Source organism: Microcebus murinus, chromosome 27 (assembly GCF_040939455.1).
Source record: "Microcebus murinus isolate Inina chromosome 27, M.murinus_Inina_mat1.0, whole genome shotgun sequence".
NCBI classification, from domain to species: domain Eukaryota; kingdom Metazoa; phylum Chordata; class Mammalia; order Primates; family Cheirogaleidae; genus Microcebus; species Microcebus murinus.
In genome coordinates, this window is record NC_134130.1 from 15,230,118 (window position 1) to 15,250,774 (window position 20,657).

The 20,657-nt window shown below is 39.5% G+C and overlaps 2 protein-coding genes and 1 long non-coding RNA gene across 6 annotated transcripts in view; 1 reads left to right on the plus strand and 2 right to left on the minus strand.

The window, feature by feature from the left end:
- RRH (retinal pigment epithelium-derived rhodopsin homolog) overlaps positions 1-5,210 on the minus strand; it is a 16,095-nt gene extending 10,885 nt beyond the window's left edge. The window contains exon 1 of the mRNA XM_012766197.3: positions 1,236-5,210. Within this exon, the coding sequence (XP_012621651.2) occupies positions 1,236-1,341 (106 nt within the window). The 5' untranslated portion in view covers positions 1,342-5,210. The remainder of the gene's footprint in view (positions 1-1,235) is intronic.
- Positions 5,211-5,313: 103 nt separating this feature from the next.
- Positions 5,314-12,587, minus strand: GAR1 (GAR1 ribonucleoprotein). Of its 4 annotated transcripts, XM_075997996.1 has the most exons (8): positions 12,559-12,587; positions 12,287-12,424; positions 11,706-11,928; positions 10,017-10,171; positions 9,498-9,557; positions 8,220-8,364; positions 5,998-6,066; positions 5,314-5,628 (listed from the first exon to the last, which is right to left on the minus strand). In XM_075997996.1, the coding sequence occupies exons 3-8, from the start codon at positions 11,914-11,916 to the stop codon at positions 5,615-5,617; spliced, it is 654 nt and encodes a 217-aa protein (XP_075854111.1). In that variant the 5' UTR covers positions 11,917-11,928; positions 12,287-12,424; positions 12,559-12,587; the 3' UTR covers positions 5,314-5,614. The 4 variants fall into 4 exon arrangements, with proteins under 4 accessions (XP_075854111.1, XP_012621656.2, XP_012621658.2 ...); XM_012766202.2 differs by having other exon boundaries at positions 12,287-12,577; XM_012766204.3 differs by lacking the exons at positions 12,287-12,424; positions 12,559-12,587 and adding an exon at positions 12,166-12,277.
- A 56-nt stretch (positions 12,588-12,643) lies between these two features.
- Positions 12,644-13,258, plus strand: LOC105872311 (uncharacterized). The gene is made up of 2 exons (XR_012915138.1): positions 12,644-13,028; positions 13,119-13,258. It is a non-coding gene; the product is annotated as an uncharacterized LOC105872311 (long non-coding RNA).
- The last annotated feature ends 7,399 nt before the right edge of the window (positions 13,259-20,657 follow it).

The window sequence follows — 20,657 nt, forward strand, 5'->3', positions numbered from 1 at the left end:
GCTAAGTTGTTGCCACAGCACTCACTCTAGCCTGGGCAACAAAGTGAGACTCTGTCTCAAAAAAATAAAAAAAGAAAATAGAACTTGCCCAGTTCTTATCATACAGAGGTATTCAAATAAACATGTCACTAAAATTACAAAAATTAACTGAGGAACTCACAATTTTTAGCACAAAAAGTAACATTCTGAATTATGAGGAAAAAACTAACCAATTGTAAAGAATAAACTGGGTATAGGAGGATTTGTTATACTTTTTACTCTACTTCTGAATATGTTTAAAAACTTTTAAAAAGTCAAACCAAATAATAATGAACCCAATATAACAAGCAGTTACTTCTAAAACTTGTACTGAGCATAGAAGATGAATTTCTACTATCATTTTTCCCACCCCTTTTTTTCTGCAAACAAGCCTTTATCTTGATCCAATGTTTGTATCAATGAGTGTATGTGGGGAAAAAGAAAAATATTTGTCCAACACCTACTATGTGTACCATTTAGGTGTCATTTCATTTTACTCCTCACAACAATCATGACAGGTAGCTTATTCTCATTCCTGTTTACAGAGAAGAAAATGGAAGAACAAAAGGTGAAAGAATCGACTCACAGTTGCAAAGATATTAAAAGATGAAATCCAAATATAGCATTTTGGAATTAGCTGAATTTTCAAAACTCTGTTCTCAATGACAAGACACTCTGCTCTGTTTTTTTAGGATTTTAATTTTCTTTCCAGAACCTTTCAATCTTTAGCTAGATTCTACCACCAAGAACAAAAACATGAAAATTATGAACAAGAATAGTAAATGATATAAAAATACATTTCTGTCATGGTGTATATTCTGCCCCAATAAAAACTTGACAGTGTAATAACCAAATATATGGATAATTTTTACAAAAGTACTATTCATTGCACAGAAAACTGCTCAGTCCCACTTCAGTGCTCTCACATTATTTATCAGAATTCAAAATAACCGGTGACATTATCCACCATTAACAATGCTTTCTTTTATGCTTTCACCCACATTCTCTTATTTGATCTTTATAGCCCAGAAATAGATTATTATCATCCTCATTTACCATATGAGCAAGCAAACTAAGGATAATGATTTGTCGAGGTTGGCCAATATGGAACTTGAAAGAACATATGCTCTTTCTTTAGCCGTGTGATGAAAACCTCTGCTTTCCTTCACTCATTCTAAAGCAAGATAGCTGTTAATGAAATAATTAAACAACCGTACCTGCCATAATCAAGTAAGTTGCAACAATATTGTGTTCAGTCTGTGAAAAGACCGAGCCATCTTCATTTTTAGAGTCTGAATTGTTGCCTAAATTATTCCTTAGCATTTTGGAGGGAAGGAATTGAGACAGTCTTCATAATAAGCCTTCAGTAATTATAAACTGTTTTATGAGCCAGTGAGAAAAGATTTTTCAGGACCAATCATTTCCACTTAAGAGACCTCAAAGAAGGGCCTTTTCAGAGGCCCTCCCTTAACACATTTAACTGGGCTAAATAGGAAAGGATTTTAATTCCCAGAACAAGAGAAAAGCTTATTAGCAAAACAAAAACACCAAGCACCATGCATTCTAACCAACTGGGGCATCAGTTTTATATGTAAGGAGATTATCAAGCACACACAGAGCATTTAAATCAATAAACAAACTCAGAAAATCAGTGCAGGAGCTAACTTCCAGCAGAAATTAGTTCTGAAATTAAAAGCCAACCTTAGTTCTCTAAAACTATTCAGATTAAGGGCCCTGTTTTCTGATGATCCTTTGAGCTTTTCCATTTCATTTCCCTTTGTATTTTTTTATTAATAATTTAAATATTAGAAATACAGATGGGCTGGGTACAGTGGCTCACACCAGTAATCCTAGCACTCTGGGAGGTCAAGGCGGGAGGATTGGTTAGGCTCAGGAGTTCAAGACCAGCCTGAGCAAGAGCGAGACCCCGTCTCTACTAAAAATAGAAAAAATTAGTCAGTCAACTAAAAATGAAACAAAAAATTAGCCGGGCATGGTGGTACATGCCTATAGTCCCAGCTACTCGGGAGGCTGAGGCAGGAGGATTGCTCGAGCCCAGGAATTTGAGGTTGCTGTGAGCTAGGCTGATGCCACAGCACTCACTCTAGCCCAGGCAACAAATACTCTCCTCCCATACTTTTAAACCTCACTTTCCTAAAGGTACCAATGTTGTCTGGCATATATCCTTTCTCATGCTTTTCTTTGCTTATACAAACATATTCATACAAGAGTTTGAGGTTTCTCCACTTTTCTTTTAAACAAATATACATATATAAAAAATACATATATGCACACATACATTTTGCAACTTGTTTTCCCCTAAAGGCTTATTATAAATTCCAGGTCAATAAACATAAGTCTAACTTATTAACAACTATATATTTCATACAACGGATATACCATGATCAACTCCACCATCTACCTCAGTTAATTTATCCTACAGTTCAATATGTAATTAATATTACCTGATGATAGTAATAACATATATCAACAAAGTATCTGAATTCATGTTATAAAGTACAAGGTAATTCCAATATTCTGGATTATCATGTTATAACCTGAAAAATGGGTTACAGTCTATTATTAATATGAACATTTGTTAGAATGATGACATCCTTATTACTTTTTTTCCATATTCTTTATACCATGTAATATTATTAAAATCTGATTCTTCTCAGTGAATGTCTTAAAATCAGAAAAACTTTGGAGAAATGCTTAGGCACACTGAAGTTAAGTGTAAGCATATAATAGAGCCACCAGAGGGCTGTATTTACCCACTTACTTTAATTTTATAAATCTTAACAGTGGCCCAAGACGAAGGGACCTAAGATAGTGCTTTTGCCTCAGTTCTCTCACCTGCATACAAACTCAAGAAAGTAAACAAGTATACTGGTGCCAAATCTTATAGCTACCAGTACGAAAATTGTTATAAATATAAAGCAATACTCTGAAGAATACCTGCACTAGGAAAAAATCTCATCAGTTCTCGAAAGTATCAAAATATTTTCACATGACGGAAGCACAACTCTCTCTTCCCTTTTAAAAATCTATGGCCTGGCTGAGCATAATGGCTCACGCCTCTAATCCTAGCACTCTCTGGGAGGTCAAGGCAGGAGAATCATTTGAGCTTAGGAGTTCGAGACCAGCCTGAGCAAGAGCGAGACCCCGTCTCTACTAAAAATAGAAAGAAATTAGCTGGACAACTAAAAATATATAGAAAAAATTAGCCAGGCATGGTGGTGCATGCCTGTAGTCCCAGCTACTCAGGAGGCTGAGGCAGAAGGATTGCTTGAGCCCAGGACTTTGAGGTTGCTGTGAGCTAGGCTGACACCAAGGCACTCTAGCCCGGGGCAACAGAGTGAAACTTTGTCTCAAAAAAAAACAAAAAAAAAAAACTATGGCTTGTTGGGTTTTAAAGTCTTTTATTTCTTGCTTTTCTTTCTCATTCAGTAAGCAAAATAAAACTGAAAAATTTTGAATTTGTTTTATACTCCCTTTTCTGTAATAGATTATATCTAATATTAGCATCCATTTAAAATTTTCAGAAAAAATTATTTCTAAGAACTGAGAAATAATTTAATTCCAAAGATGGCCAGCTTTCTGCTACAGATAAAACTTTTTCCAGATTTGAGTGAGGTAGGTGCAAAGTACTTTCTCATGCTTCCTTCACGAATGACACAGAAAAGCTATATTGGGATGAGGCTTAGAAATACATGTGAACTTTATTCAAAATGAAATGCCCCAAAGGAAACCCAGAAAGAACCATACTATAAGAAAAGAGGGTGGAGGAGTAGCTAAAAGATGGCCAAAAGATATACCTAAGGTAAAAAGGTGAAACCTCCAGTGGTTTGTGTGCTGACCTATATATTACTTCCATCATTGCCATTTTAGATCTTTTTTAATGTTTAAAAAAAAAACTGTAGGCCGGGTGCGGTGGCTCACGCCTGTAATCCTAGCTCTCTGGGAGGCCAAGGCGGGCGGATCGCTCGAGGTCGGGAGTTCGAAACCAGCCTGAGCAAGAGCGAGACCCCGTCTCTACTATAAATAGAAAGAAACCAATTGGCCAACTAATATATATAGAAAAAATTAGCCGGGCATGGTGGCTCATGCCTGTAGTCCCAGCTACTTGGGAGGCTGAGACAGAAGGATCGCTTGAGCCCAGGAGTTTGAGGTTGCTGTGAGCTAGGCTGACGCCACGGCACTCACTCTAGCCTAGGCAACAAAGCAAGACTCTGTCTCAAAAAAAAAAAACAAAAAAAAAAACTGTAGAAATATTGGACTATTATTTGTCCTTGGGATAATGCCATCACCCCTCTGGTGCTCACTGAAGTCTTTTAAAAACCAAGAGCAAAAACCCTGGCCTTAATACTCACTGAAAATTTTATCCTCAAAATTCTAAATCAAGAAGTCTCCTTTCCTAAGTTGTAAAAATATAGCTACCTCTTCCTGTGAAAATATTTTCAACATATTTATTCATCATATATATTTATGACTTATAAATTAATCTCACTGTAATTTCATTAATCAAAAAGGATAAGAAAAACCAAAAAAATGACATAGATGATTATATGCTACTCCAATGAGCATTCAACAGTTAATCAAGTATATTAGAAAATTTAATAAATGATATAGAAATATCATCCCTTCCAAGAAGTAACACGTGCAGGAGAAAAAATCATAGCAGAGTAAATGGTTCCATATCATGGAACCCTAACTTGCTATCATGGTTATTTCCTAATACTACACTAGCAATGGTGACCAAGACCAATTCACTTTTAACATTTAACATCTCTAGCCAGGAATCTGAATATGTGGTAGGCAATCAAAGATTTACTTATGGTGAATAACATCTTAAACCTTTAGAGTCCCTTAAAAAAGTATAAAATAAGCATATCCAGTAAAACTTTTAATATCCCATCTATGTTGAATGACAAATGTTTCTCAAGAAATTCTTATATATTTTTCACTTGAACAAAGCTACTCCAAGTTTAATAGATGCCTAACACACTTAAATTTTAAAATCAATTGTTGCAATTAGAAAAACTGCTTTACTAAATTTGATTTATGTATCATAATACAAAAGGGAAATACATAAAAGGGTGCTAATGTTCTCATATATAAAAGGGGGTATTAACTGTAAACAATCTTAAAGTACTGCTCTAGTGGCCTATTTTTAAAAAGATCAGTAATATATGAAAACAAATCCTTTTTTCTATTTGTAATCCACTGGGTTTAAGTGTTAGTTGTTCCTGTTAACTTCAAAAAATGGGTTTGGTTTAATAAACACACTCTAAATAACTTAAAGGAATAAAACACTTTATTTTAAAAATTCAAATATACTTCAAATGAAAACTGCTCATTTAAGCACCCACAGAGTGCCAGACACCGTACAAAACATGAAAAAGACTTGTTCATGCTCTTTTAGAGCAAAATTCTGCTGCACTCATTTTTGCATGACACTGACATCTTAGTTTCACTGTCATAAACTGACCAGATCTTCAAGACTTGCTTAAGAAACAAGTTTTCAGTCCATAGTAGAAGCAGATCGTGCAGGTTAATGCAGAAGCCAACTGGTGAAGTCTGTCGAGTGTCACACTTAATGTCCTCTCCCTGATTAAGAGAAGATTGAAGTATTAAGGGCATAAAAAATGGATTTTTAATAGTACTATTACCCAAATCTTAAGTTTAAAATCAACATTAGTTCCTGTAACGTTTAGCAAACATATTTTGCCAAATTTAATTACTGTTCATTACACCTTTTTTATTTTTCAAATAATAATCCAAAATAAATTAAATTAAAAGTAGGTGAAAAACTTAAAAGGAAAAAGAAAAACTGATACAAAATGAAGCCATAAATTAGGCTAAGCAAAGAATACCATGGTGTTTTATATACTTGCTGGCAGAGAGAAATAAATAAAAAGAGACAATGGCAGACTGTCAATTCTAAAAATTCAATCATTTAGAGAGTTTAACACTCACCTCTGAAACCACCACCTCCTCTTCCTCCTCTGAAGCCTCCACCTCCACCTCTTCCACCTCTAAAGCCACCTAAAAAAGGAAAAGTTTATTAAATAATAACGTAATATATAATAAAAATTTGGTCAGACACAGCATCTCAAGCCTGTAATCCTGGCACTCTGGGAAGCTGAGGTGGGAGGATCACTTGAAGTCAGGAATTCAAGATCAACCTGGGCAAGAGCCAGGCCCTGTCTCTACTAAAAATAGAAAAAATTAGACTCAGGCCTGTAGCCCCAGCCACTCAGAAGGCTCAGGCAGGAGGACCACTAGAGCCCAGGAGTCTGAGGTTACAGGGAGCTACGATGACGCCACTGCACTCTAGCCCAGGCAACAAGAGCAATGACACCATCTCAAAAAGAAAAAATTTATATTAACATGTATATTAAGGCCAGGCGAGGTGGCTCACGTCTGCAATCCTAGCATTCTGGGAGGCCAAGGTAGGAGGATCGCTCAAGGTCAGGAGTTCAAAACCAGCCTGAGCAAGAGCGAGACCCGTCTCTACTAAAAATACAAAGAAATTAATTGGCCAACTAAAAATATATAGAAAAAATTAGCCAGGCATGGTGGCGCATGCCTATAGTCCCAGCTACTCGGAAGGCTGAGACAGGAGGATTGCTTGAGCCCAGGAATTTGAGGTTGCTGTGAGCTAGGCTGACACCACAGCACTCTAGCCTAGGTGACAGAGTGAGACTCTGTCTCAAAAAAAACAAAAAAAAAAATGTATATTAAGTAATATAATACAAATAATAAAGTTATTAAATAACTATCATCTCTCATATTCTGATAAACCTACAAAGTTCAACACAATCTTCCTACAATTATAAAGAATATAGATTCACATATTTCATCCTGCAGAAATTTTTAAAAGATAAAAAGGGAGAAACTATAGTAGTTTACCAATTGTGAAGTAGGCTAAAATCCCAGATTGTCACCTTTTAAGCAAGTATTCCATTTTAATGGATTAGAAAAGCTTGTTAAAGTATGATTTAGCCCTACTCTTAAGCATATGATTAGCTCAGTTTTGTAAATATTTAGTTTGATGAAATTAAGGCTTTTACCCTAAATAAAAGGGATGGCAGTGAGTGGTTTTGCTCTGGGAAAGCTATAATAAAGAGGATGTTTAAGGTTACTGAGCTACATATAGACCATAGGTGATGCTCACATGAAATTCTCAAGAAGTTTACCCCCAAAAATACTCAAGAGAGAAATACGTTCTCTTAAAAAGAGATTCCCTCCTACCTAGGTAGACCCAAACAAGTACATTTTTATGCAGTGAAATGATGATTAAATTGAGAGAAGCAAAGGTGAAAACAGAGTTCCCTCTCTTTTCTGGTCCAGCCGTGGAAGCTGTCTAAGCCCAACTTCCGGCACCTCTCCCTTTCCACTTTGGCTCTGCCCATCATCTCACCACGCGCCCAGCTCCCTCCCACACCTGCAGACAAGCACACCCAGTGCTGCAGCCCAGTCACCCCCAACCCTGCTCAGCACCTCGCTGACCATAATGATGAATGTGCGAAAGCCTCAAAATACTGCAAGCACAGCAATTCACTTATTGGTAATAGTTCTTGACATAATATTGAAAGGTATGCATTTTAATTCTGGGTCTGCCAGTTGTTTGATTAGGGAAGGGGTGGAGAACCTATGGCCTTAAGGCCACACATGGCCAGAATTCTAGGTCCTTAAGTGCAGTCTTGTGACTGAATCCTAAGGCCACAGGTTCCCCACCCCTGGAATAGGGCAAATTAATTTCTGTAAGTCTCTGTTTCCTAATCCATAAAATAAGCATATCACCTATCTTGAAAGGTTTTGCTGAGTATTAAGAGAATAAACATAATATTAAAAGAATACATGTCCAGCTCTTAACATGCAACCAATACTCAATGACATTAACTAAGAAACTAAGAATCAGTTAGGATAATCTTATACTTTATTAAAATGGCCAAGAAAACATGAATAACCCAAAGAGAAGAAATCTCTCAAAAGCTTACTTTCTTATATTTTTTCTTTTTAAAGAAGTTGTTGGAACAAAGTATTATTACTATGGGCAACCTGCCAATATCTGAAAGAAGCTTTACTTAAATACTTGCAAGGGAAGTTTGCCTGTGTCCAAAATTAAATTGTACCACATGAATTAGCTGTGAGTTTGAAATCTCATTACAAATTTCCCCCCATAAATAACTTACCGCCTCTTCCACCACCTCTGCCAACTCCTCCTCTTCCTCCTCCTCGACCACCTCCCCTGCCACCGCCTCTTGGAGGTGCTTTCTCACCTGGAGGTCGAGGTAGAAACCTCTGCAGTGGCAGCAGCTTATATGGGTCTATATAAAACTGGAAATATAAGAGAAGCAATCAGTGTGATGACTTAGGGAACAGTACAGTATAATCATTAAGAACCCACACGCAATCCTAGCAACCTGGGAGGCTGAGGCAGGCGGATTGCTTAAGGTCACGAGTTCAAAACCAGCCTGACCAAGAGCGAGACCTCCTCTCTACTATAAATAGAAAGAAATTAATTGGCCAACTAATATATATAGAAAAAATTAGCCGGGCATGGTGGCGCATGCTTGTAGTCCCAGCTACTCGGAAGGCTGAGGCAGGAGGATTGCTTGGGCCCAGGAGTTTGAGGTTGCTATGAGCTAGGCTGATGCCACGGCACTCACTCTAGCATGGGCAACAAAGTGAGACTCTGTATCAATCAATCAATCAATAAATAAATAAATAAATAACCCACACGCTCAAGTCAAATCTACCTGGGTTCAAATCCTAATCCTACCACACTTTTCACTATGCAGTGCTGGGCAAGGACTTAATTTCTAGTGCCTTAGTTTTCTTATCTACAAAATATAGATAATAAAGTATTTATTTCACATGGTTGTGTGAAATAAAAAAGTTAATATATATAAGGCACTTTGGGCACAATAAGCATTATATGCGTATTTAAAAAATTCAAGACTGATTCAATCTCATTTCTTTTTAGAAACAGATAATACCTAACAAAAATTAACTGCATTTTCACTCAACAGAATGGCCATAAGAAAAATAAAACCATTAAAAACGCAGCATTAAAATTCAAAATAAAGCACTGGCATGTTAGCTACTTCAAGACTTTAATAAAGGAATCAAATCAGGCCGGGTGTGGTGTCTCACGCCTATAATCCTAGCACTCTGGGAAGCTGAGGCGGATCGATCATTTGAGCTCAGGAGTTTGAGACCAGCTTGAGCAACAGTGAGACCGTGTTTCTATTAAAAATAGAAAGAAATTACTTGGAAAGCTAAACATATATAGAAAAAATTAGCCGCATGTGGTGGCGCATGCCTGCAGTCCCAGCTACTCAGGGGGCTGAGGCAGAAGGATTGCTTGAGCCCAGGAGTTTGAGATTGAGCACCCTAAGTAGAACTGTCCTAAGATATGTCATTCCCTTATAAAACCAAGGATCTTAAGTAGCTTAAGTTTGACTCACCTTCTGTAGTTTTTTAAAAGATGATGCCTTCATGTTTTCTGACAATTTAACTGAAAAATACTATTAATTTTATTAAGGAACAAATATGCAACTAAGATGAAAAAAGATATCACGGTTTCTGAATTCACATTTTAAAACAAGGTTAGAATATATGGGCATATATAAGAAAGGTAAGAATGAGTTAGTTTCCAAGAAGGAAAAAAAAAAGCAACTTCCAATTCTACCACACTATACCATTGGCATTATCATATCCAAACTAACCAACTTAATCCTGTAGTACTAATACAAACGGCCATAATTTTAGAACTTTCCAAAAAGGAAGTTACCTTTCCAAGGCCTATCATTTTACTATGTATGGATAAAACATTCACCCCTTTTGATTCTTCTTCATGGTCCAATCTGTAGCAATACTGTATAACTTAAAGAAGCTACAAGTTTAATTTATACTTAATTGCCTCAGAAAAATACAAATAGTAACCTCTGAATGAGCTTACTAGGTCTTCCAATTAGAAAGGATACAAAATCTCTAAGTTGTCCAAATATTTCATCCACTTTTCCAATTTGTTCTTTGTTTTCTAAATAAACAGGAGCATTGAAATAAGGTACCTTATTTTCATCTGTGGTACATTTACAAACTATGTCATCTTCACAGGGATGCAGGAACTCTCCTAATACTGAAATAGGACAAGAAAATACAGAAATATAGAACTATTTCAAATGCTACTGACCAACCTTTTCTGGAAGCTTTCTTCTTGGCTACCTAGGACTTCACCATATCTGTTCTCCTCTGAGGCAGAAGAGCATAGTCATTAAGAGTGTGGACTTACTGGATTGGTATATCAACTGCACAACTAGCTAAGTGACCTGGGGAAGTTATCCTCCCTCTGCTTCTGTGCCCACATCTTTAATATAGGACTAGTAACATATAAGGTGTATCCTGGACCTACTATATCGTCATTGTAAGTACTAAGTCGCATAACAAATGTCAAATGCTTAGAACAATGCCTGGTACATTGAGACCATTCAACCTACAACAGTCATCTTATTATAGTAACTATGATTATCTGATTTGAACACTATGCTTCATTCTCTTGGTTCCCCACCACCACCTGTGAATCACCTTTTGTTCTTTTCTTTTTTTTTCTCTTGCCTTAGAACTTTCCCATTCCCACCACCACCTCTTTACAATGATTCTTAATCTTTTTCAGGCAAGTCTGGAATCTCAAAATAACTACCTTTATTTCTAACTATCTAGACTGTCACCCCAAACTAAAATATTCATCACATTCCTTCAAAAGCAACCCTCCATCCCTATCATCCAAGTTCAAAACCTGGAAACTTTTATTCTCAGTCTTAGCCAAATTCTACTGATTTTGGTTCCTTTAAAAGCTCTCTCCTTATATAACCCATGCTCCCACCCCTGCTTTTTTTTCTCTCACTGCCATCATCCTAAATCAGACTCTCAATGCCTTACATAGACACTGTTGCAATAGCTTGTGGGCTGGGACCTCTGACTCTACCCACTGCTCCCTTCAAACTATCCAGCATTCTGATCCAATCCACTCTTAATTCGACATTATTCATCCTCCTTCCTCTTGAACATAGATAGGTTCCTAGTGACAAACCTGTCTTCCTTTCCAGGACTTCCAGCCCATTTCATTGACAATTACTCCAAAACTACTCTAAATAGGTCTTGTTCTTGACTTCCCCTACTATAGTTTCCCTCCCAAGCAAGTTTTTTTCTCACTTCTCTTACTTTTGAGTAGCAATTCAAAGCATGGGTTGTGAAGTGAGAAAACCTGGCTTTCTATCACTTACTGATCAGTTATCACTAAGCTTATGATCCTAGCACAGAAACTTAACCCTGAATCAGTTTTCTCATATGCAAAATGAGGAAAATAAGGGTAAGTATTCAATATTGCCTATTTAGAATCTTCCTGTCAGCCCAAACTCAAGTTCCACCGCCATGATGCATTTTAAGTGTCCTTTGGCTTCCTTGATCGCCCCTCTACGTGCTACCATAAGATTATAAGCCAGTTTACAGCATTTTCCACAAAGACTTTCGTCTTCCCAACCAAGCTGCAACCTCTCTAGGAGAGCTGCTGGATCTATCCTTCAGGACCTGATTTGCAGTCAAACTTGCCAATAACACAAACCCAAAACCCATCCCCACTCCCCCAAGTGTGCTAAGCTTTGAAGTCGACATACAGACTACACGTTCTGGAGGTCCTTGGTCTTGGCCTTTGTTAAAGCCTCCGCGGCCACCCCCTCGTCCAAATCCTCCCCTGCCGCCGCCGCCTCGGAAATTGCCGCCGCCTCCACCTCGGAAGTGGTTGTTGGTGCCGCCGCCGCCACGGTTGAAACCTCCACCTCCACCACCTCGATTAAAGCCTCCACGACCTCCGCCTCGAAAAGACATTCTCTCTCCCACCTGGGGAAAAAAACGGTCCGTGCCTTCAGATCACTGTGGCGCGGGAGTACACCGCTAACCCCTTGAAGACTCGGTCAGAACACCATAAAAATGGACAAAAATAGCAGCCTGGCCTCTTCACCCACTGCCAAACCGCCCGTAACGAACCTGGAAAGTGAAAAGTGTTACTTCCCCACGGCACTGTGAGCGCCGGCCGGCCAAACACACGCACCAGCCTGGCCGCCCCTGGGTCAGTACCTCCTCCCCGAGCAGACATCGAGAAGGTCTTCACGCCGCATTCCGCTCCTTCCTCCCTCCCTCCCGCAGCTGGGTGCAGGGTCCAGCATTTTCACAGCCTCCCGCTGCTGTGGCTACTCACCGGCGCCACGTGCACCTCTGGCTCCGGCTTTTTGCACACACCCACTTGGGTACTTCCGCCTCGGACCTCCTCGGCCACCGTACAGGAGTTTTTTGGTTTGTTTTTTTTTTAGACCAGAAACTCGAATAAACTGGTTTGCTTAAAAAAAAAAAAAAAGAAGTCACCGAGAGAACTAGCGACACTGTCACTTTTCCAAAACAGTCTTAAGCCCCGGAAAAGTAACAATAAATATCATGTAACTGTGAGCACTAGTTTACGACAGTTCGAGCTACCTGTCTCGCTCTGGGCAGCGGAAGTGACGTACAACAGCGGCGTCTTTCACAACCTGTCGCTACCGGAAGTGCTGCCGCTATATTGCCCTTGGAGACAGCTGGCGTAAGGGTCCGCCCCCTCTCCCAGAGGCTGGCGCCGCTTTCTGTTTAGGGTGCAACCGCTCCTGTAGGCGACGCGGACTGCCTCGGCGCTCTTCTGAAGCTGGGAAGTGGCCCCCAACCTCGCTTCTCACTTGGTTGGCGACTCCAGCAACTGTACGGCCACGTTTCTGAGGAGTTCTGAGCCGCTCTCTGCCCAACGGTGGATCTGGCGGCGTCAGAACCCATGACAGCCAACGGAAAGGTTTCTCACTGTTCTTTCGAGTTCCTTATTTCTTCCCGACCTTTTGAAGAACGCACCACTGTGGGCTGACCTGTGCCTGCCCTTTTCTCGTATGGTTTCACTCGTTAAAGAAAGACATGCAATACGGGTGTGTTGTGTGCGCACTCGTGATTTTTTTTTAAAACGAAAATGTGTTCTCTAATAGCAAGCCAAACCATCTTTTTATCTTTTGTACCAGATATTTATTTGTCAGGTACGTTTCAGCACCAACAGGCTGTGCACCCGTCTATGCTGGAAGCTCCTATCTCCTCTCCTTAAGCTCTTGATGTCTGGCGTCAGCTTCCCTCACAGCCTCCAAAATTTCTCTCACAAATGAAGGTAGGGGCCTCTCATCTATTAAATTTGTTTGTCTCTTTTACACCCAAATCCTCTGAGACTTTACCTTGGTATTTGACACAGTCAACCACCTCTTCTTTGAAAGATAGTGGAGATTGGTACTGTTTCAAAGAGTTATTGTATAATACTAATAAATGGGATTTTAAAAGACCTCTGTAAACTTTGCTCTAGAAATATTAGGAATTACAGGATGTCTTCGACGCTAACGTATACGTTTCTGGAGGGAGCACCTAACAGTCCTATATCTAAAATAAATTTTTTATAAATGTATTTTAGATTCAGACTTGATACATGTATTAAATTCTATGTATGATACAAGGACAGAACTACCCTGGTCTATTTTGCTGGTGACTTGTGTCATTTAAACATTTAAGTTTAGTGTTTCTATCTCCATTTGGTGTCCGTCTATTATCTTCCCCTCAGTATGATAAAACCATAGAAATTTTATGGGACCTTCAGGATTACCTGGTACCTAACCCTTTTATTTTAGAAGTAAAGAACTGACATTCAAAGAACTGAAGTAACTTCTCCAGCTAATTAAAAAACATACCAGAACCTTGGACTCTCCTAGCCCTCAGTCCTCCTTTTCTCCCCTCCCCCCAACTTCCTCCTCCCAGTTTGTTTATCTTTCCAATTCCCTGTTTTCCCCGGGATAGCATCATACTCCTGGTTTCCAAATATTTGGACTCAAACAATTGAGCTGGCTCCTCATTCCTTATCATCACTATATCCAACTCCACCCCAGCCTTGGTTTTACTGTCTGTTATCCAGAACTATCAATTCCTATTAATTCCATCTGAGGTTGTTTTGTACTTTCATCAACCTATTATAGGCCTCCTGTTATTACTGCCACACTTCCTTGTATTATTCCTACCAACTACACCAAATGCTCATATATAAAGTATTTCCATGTAATTGTGATGAGATTTTTTTCTCTTTTTTTGCAGAAACAATTAAAAAGAAAATAGAACTTGTCCAGGTCTTATCATATAGAGTTATTCAAATGAACAGGTTAATATGTCACTAAAATTACAAAAATTAACTGAGAAACTCAAAGTTTCTAGCTAGCACAAAAAGTAACATTCTGAGTATTCATCAGCACCTATGTATGAAAAACTCCCAGAAGCTGGGGAAAGAACCACTGAAAAGAATTTGAGGTAACATTGCCCATGCTCAAACAGCTTTTTCTCACTACTCAACTAGAAAACTTACCATTCCTGGGACATTGGGTGGAGTATACAGAAGGATCTTGCCCTAATAGTATGGAAGAATTGCCCTAGATTGAGTACTGTTCTGATCCTACCTAGGAAAGCTTAAGAGCAAGACCTGAAATCAAACAGTTTATTGATGTGTGCACATGGGAGAGGCATCAGTTCAAAAGTATTTGAGGAACTTTGCTTAAAGTCATTTTCTTACGTTGATTTTGTATCTAGCCACCTTAATAAACTTTGACTTTAGATTTAATGATTTTTCAGTTAATTTTCTTATCTAAGTAGACAATCATTTCATGTGCAAATAATGGCAACATTTTCTGTTTCACTCCAATATTTATGATTTTTTCTTGTGTATTGCATTGCCTGGAGTCTTTAGAACAATATTGAAATATAGCATTCTTGGTTTTGGTCCAGACCCCAACAGGTTTGTTTGCCTTTAGTGTTTTACCATATATATGGTGTTTACCATTGTATTCTACCCTTTATTAGGTTAATGATATTTGTTCTCTTCCTGGCTTATTCATTTTTTAAAAATTAAGAATAAGTGTTAAGCATATCAAACACCTTTTCCTTATCTAATAATCATATAGGTTTTTTATTTAATCTATTAATCAATTAAAGTTTTTGATATATTGAATTACATTAATAGATATCCTAATATTGAGCATCTCTATATTTCTAAAATAATCTCCACTTGGTCATGGTATGTTAGTTTTAATATATACTGATATATATGGTTTCCTAATATTTATTTAGAACCCTTGTAGGTATATTAATAAGACTAATTTATAAATTTTTTTCTGAGGCTCATCTTACCCAGTTTTGGATAAGAGTATTAGAGTATTGCTAATAAGTTGGAGAGCTTTCCAGCTTTTACTGTGTTCTGGAAAAGTTTAAATGACAGAGAAATGATCTTACGTAGTTGGTAAAACGTAGTTGGTGTCTTTGAGTGGTTAAAATCTTTACCATTTCTATTTCTTCTCTGCTATTAATTTATTTAAGTTTTCTACTCTTCCCAAGTAAATTCTGATTAATTTTATTTTTCTTAAAATTTTTATCTAGACCTTCAGATTCATTTGATAAGCTGCACATGGTTTTATCACTTAAGGTTTTAGATGACAGGCCACCAATGCAAATCTAGCTAATTTTAGTAAAAGAAAGACTCATTTGGAAGACAATAGGATGTTCACAGTATTGACAGGGACTAAGGAACTAGGTTTAAGAACTAAAGACACTCAAAGATGGTCAAGAAGGAGTCACAGGAAGCTCTCTCACAACAGTCTGACCAGGGTGCTGCTGCCGTGATAAATGATTCCCAGCTGTTTCTTCTGTTACTTAAGACTCAAAATCCAGGCAGAGAGAGAGAGACTGAACAAAAGGGAATGGAGAGAGGCGAAGTATGAATTTCTCAACCTCCATTTTAGAAATCGTGTGCCTGGAATAACTCTTCCACCAGAACAACCCACAATAGAAGAAAGATAATTCCCCAAAGAACCTGGGAACCTATTATGAAGAACAATAGATGTTGGGCAGCCCCCTAAAAACATTCACTCTAATAGCATTACCCTAAAATTATTATTATTTTTTTTTTTGAGACAGAGTCTCACTTTGTTGCCCAGGCTAGAGTGAGTGCCCTGGCACCAGCCTAGCTCACAGCAACCTCAAACTCCTGGGCTCAAGCAATCCTGCTGCCTCAGCCTCCTAAGTAGCTGGGACTACAGGCGTGCACCACCAGGCCCAGCTAATTTTTTCTATATATATTAGTTGGCCAATTAATTTCTTTCTATTTATACTAGAGACAGGATCTTGCTCTTGCTCAGGCTGGTTTCGAACTCCTGACCTTGAGCAATCCACCCACCTCCGCCTCCCAGAATGCTAGGATTACAGGCATTTCTCAAAAAAACTATTCTATTTATCAAGTCTAAGACTTTTTACTTTCTGGTTTATTTATTATTGCTTGTCTATCTTATTTTCTATCACTTTTTCCTTACCTCAAGGGAAGAGAATCTATCACTTTTGATTTGTTTTATTGCTTTAAAAAAATAATGTCCTGAGTGTATGCTTAGTTCATTTTTTCAGTGCTTTTTTTTGTTGTTAAATTTCAATATAGTTTATATATATAAATGTCTTTTCTTTTTGGTTTTTTTTTTTCTATTCTTTCTAAGCTTAGAAATTCTACCGCTTACCCAGGGTTTAATATTTGTTCCAGTGGAATTTCTTTCACACATAAGAACCTTGATTCTAATTTCAGCAGTATTACAAAGTATATCAATGAGGATTTATTCAAAAAAACTGAAACCATTTTAATCAGAGAAGAAGATCAGAAACAGTTCACATTCACTTGGGATGGGCAACACTATATACTTACAGTTCTCTCCAGGCCTGTCTTTTGCCTTCTATACTAATGGAGCCTGCAGAAATCTGGATTATCCGAACTTCCTATAAAACATATTGTTTTGCACTGATGGCATTACCTGGATGAGAGCAGATGAGCAAAAGGTGGGTGGCATACTGAATGCTTTGATAAGACACGTGTGCTCCAGGTGGTGGTAAATAAAGCCTCACACATCAGTAAAATTTTTGGGAAACTAGTGCTTAGGAATCTGCCAGAAGAATATCCTTTCTAAAGTAAAAGACAAATTACTGCATCTTGCATTTCCTTTAACAAAGAAGGAAGCACAGGAGCCATTAGGCTTTTCAAACTCTCAGGCAAATATTCCACACTGAGGAATGTTGCTCCAGCTGCCAAAGCAGAAAAGGCTTCTGTAGTGATCCAGCAGACCTTATGGTGTTGAAAATGTCAGTGATGGGAAAAAACATTGTGCAGTATTGAGGAAGACCCAGTGGGAGAACCTCAATAAGGGGCCTTGGAGTTCTGGAGCAAGGCCATGCCATCTGCAGCAGAGAATTATATGCCTTTTGAGAAACATGTTGTGCACTACTGATTCCTGGTAAGTATGGATAAGACCCAGGAAACAAGGTCAAGCAGGTTTAGCAAGTGTGAGGTGGAGATGTGTTTGGTACATCCAGAACCAAACACAAACAGGACCAAAGGTCAAAAGCAAGGTGCATGAGCAGGTAGCCCCTCCCTGCCACCAGCATCCAAATAGTTGTACCCATGCCCCTCCGTCAGTTCATACCTGTGGCTCAATGTGGAATCTGATATGACCAGCTAAAGGAGGATGGGAAAGTTTGCATTTGATTTACATATGAGTTGGCTTGCTATGTAGGTACAAGTTGAAAATAGCAGCTGCATTACAGCCACACTCTGGAGTGGTTTTGAAAGACAGTGATGAGGGAAAGTCCTCCCAGTGGGTAGAGATTCAGGTGGTACACCTTGTCATCCACTTTGTGTGGAAAGAAGTGGCCCAAGGTTAGACTATATAAGAAATCACAGGCAATAGTGATTACTTTACCATCTTTTTTTCCTGACATGAAAAATATTTGAAGATCAAGAACAAATAAGGTCTGGGATAGAAACGTGTATGTACATGTAGGAGTCAGTATGAAGTATAAAAATCTTTGTGTTGGCCGGGCGCGGTGGCTCACCCTGTAATCCTAGCTCTCTGGGAGGCTGAGGTGGGCGGATTGCTCAAGGTCAGGAGTTCGAAACTAGCCTGAACAAGAGCGAGACCCCATCTCTACTATAAATAGAAAGAAATTAATTGGCCAACTAATATATATAGAAAAAATTAGCCGGGCATGGTGGTGCATGCCTGTAGTCCCAGCTACTCGGGAGGCTGAGGCAGGAGGATTGCTTGAGCCCAGGAGTTTGAGGTTGCTGTGAGCTAGGCTGGTGCCAGGGCACTCACTCTAGCCTGGGCAACAAAGCGAGACTCTGTCTCAAAAAAGAAAAAAATATTTGTGTCACATGTTAACACCCACCAGAGAGCATCCATCAGAGAAAAGACACTAAATAACCAACAAAATGACTCAGCCAGTTTGGCCCAACAAAATGATTCAGCCAAAATGACTGAGTCTCATCAGCCACCCCAGTGCAGGTGAGATGGACACCAAAATGAAGTGACCATGGTGGCAGAGATGGAGGCTACCAATGAGACAAATAGCATGGATACCTGAGGCTTATCTCGATACTGCCATCAACAAATGCCCAACTTGACAGTAAAGACCAAAGCTGTCGGCTGGGCGCAGTGGCTCACGCCTGTAATCGTAGCACTTGGGAGGCCAAGGCAGGCGGATTGCTCGAGGTTAGGAGTTTGAAACCAGCCTGAGCAAGAGCAAGACCCTGTCTCTACTATAAATAGAAAGAAAATTAACTGGCCAACTAATATATATAGAAAAAAACATTGGCCGAGCATGGTGGCACATGCTTGTAGTTCCAGCTACTTGGGAGGCTGAGGCAGGAGGATCACTTGAGCCCAAGAGTTTGAGGTTGCTGTGAGCTAGGCTGACGCCAGGGCACTCACTCTAGCCTGGGCAACAAAGCTAGACTCTGTCTCAAAAAAAAAAAAAAAAGACCCAAGCTGTCAATGCTGTGCCCACAAGATGGCACAATTCATCAAAGAGACCAACTAGCCACTTAGTGTCAATTGACTACCTCTGGTCCCTTCAATCTTAATATATAGTCAAGGTATAGGTGTGCCTTTCCTGCCTGCATGGCCTCAGCACCATGATCCAGAGGATCACGGAGTGCTTAGTTCTCCAGCAAGGTATCCCATGTAACATTCTGCCAGCAAAGTCTACTCACTTTACAGCAAAGGAGAAGTTGGAGTGGGCCTATGACCATGCAATCCATTCGTCATATCATCTACTATACCTCCCAGAAGCTGGTGGCCTGCTAGAGCATTGGAACAGGCCGCTAAATGCAGAGCTAAGGTGCCAAAGGCAATACATTGTGAGAATGGAGTGCTGTCCTCCAGGAAGCAGTATATGCATTGAATCAAAGACCTTCATACAGCATTTCATCCCCAGTTGGAAGAATACATGGGTCTGGGAATCAAGGGATAGAGGCAGGAATGACACAACACTTATCATCACTCACATTTACTAACTAAGGACTTTTTTTTTTCTGTCCCCACAACTGTAGACTCTGCAGGGTTAGTGGCTTTGGTCCCTAAAGGACCACACTTTTGCCAGGAGCACAGCAAGAATCCTATTGAATTATAAACTTTAGTCTGCTGCCTGGTGCACATTGGGACGCTACACAGCGCATCTGCACAACCCATGCATTTCGTCACGGAGCGGTAAAGACGAGCAGCCTTTTCATCTGCCCCATGAGAGTTCTATTGCTTGACACGAGAGATTGGGGCCAATGGTTCTAAAGGAAATAGAGTTGCAAGAAATTCAGGATGGAATTCGGGGTTTGGAAAGTTATGATGATGTTCCAGAAGAAGACGACTTCACTATATTTGAATACATGTAGATTGTTGTACCATACTTAAAAATAACACATACTGGCCGGGCGTGGTGGCTCACGCCTGTAATCCTAGCACTCTGGAAGGCCGAGGTGGGCGGATTGCTCAAGGTTGGGAGTTCAAAACCAACCTGAGCGCGATGCCATCTCTACTAAAAATAGAAAGAAATTAATTGACCAACTAAAAATATATATACAAAAAAAAAAAAAATTAGCCGGGCATAGTGGCGCATGCCTGTAGTCCCAGCTACTTGGGAGGCTGAGGCAGGAGGATTGCTTGAGCCCGGGAGACTGAGGTTGCTGTGAGGTAGGCTGGTGCCAGGGCACTCACTCTAGCCTGAGCAACAAAATGAGACTCTATGTCAAAAAAAAAAAAAAAAAAAACACATCCCCTGAAAATAAGCCCTAGGGTGTCTTCTTGAGGAAAAATAAATAGAAGACCCCGTCTTTTTTTTTGAGACAGAGTCTTGCTTTGTTGCCCAGGCTAGAGTGAGTGCCGTGGCGTCAGCCTGGCTCACAGCAACCTCAATCTCCGGGGCTCAAGCAATCCTCCTGCCTCAGCCTCTCGAGTAGCTGGGACTACAGGCATGCGCCACCATGCCCGGCTAATTTTTTGTATATATATTTTTAGTTGGTCAATTAATTTATTTCTATTTTTGGTAGAGACGGGGTCTCGCTCAGGCTGGTTTCGAACTCCTGACCTTGAGCAATCCGCCTGCCTCGGCCTCCCAAAGTGCTAGGATTACAGGCGTGAGCCACCACGCCCGGCCAAGACCCTGTCTTATTATGGGGA

Bases quoted from the DNA above. Each gene is read 5' to 3' on its own strand.
- GAR1 (XM_075997996.1), bottom strand. From the start codon at position 11,916: ATGTCTTTTCGAGGCGGAGGTCGTGGAGGCTTTAATCGAGGTGGTGGA. The intron at 10,172-11,705 runs GTATGTCGACTT...GTCCTATTTCAG, and splicing joins ACCTCCAGAACGTGTAGTCT to TATTAGGAGAGTTCCTGCAT. The intron at 9,558-10,016 runs GTATCCTTTCTA...TAAAATTAATAG, and splicing joins TTGGACAACTTAGAGATTTT to TATTTTTCAGTTAAATTGTC.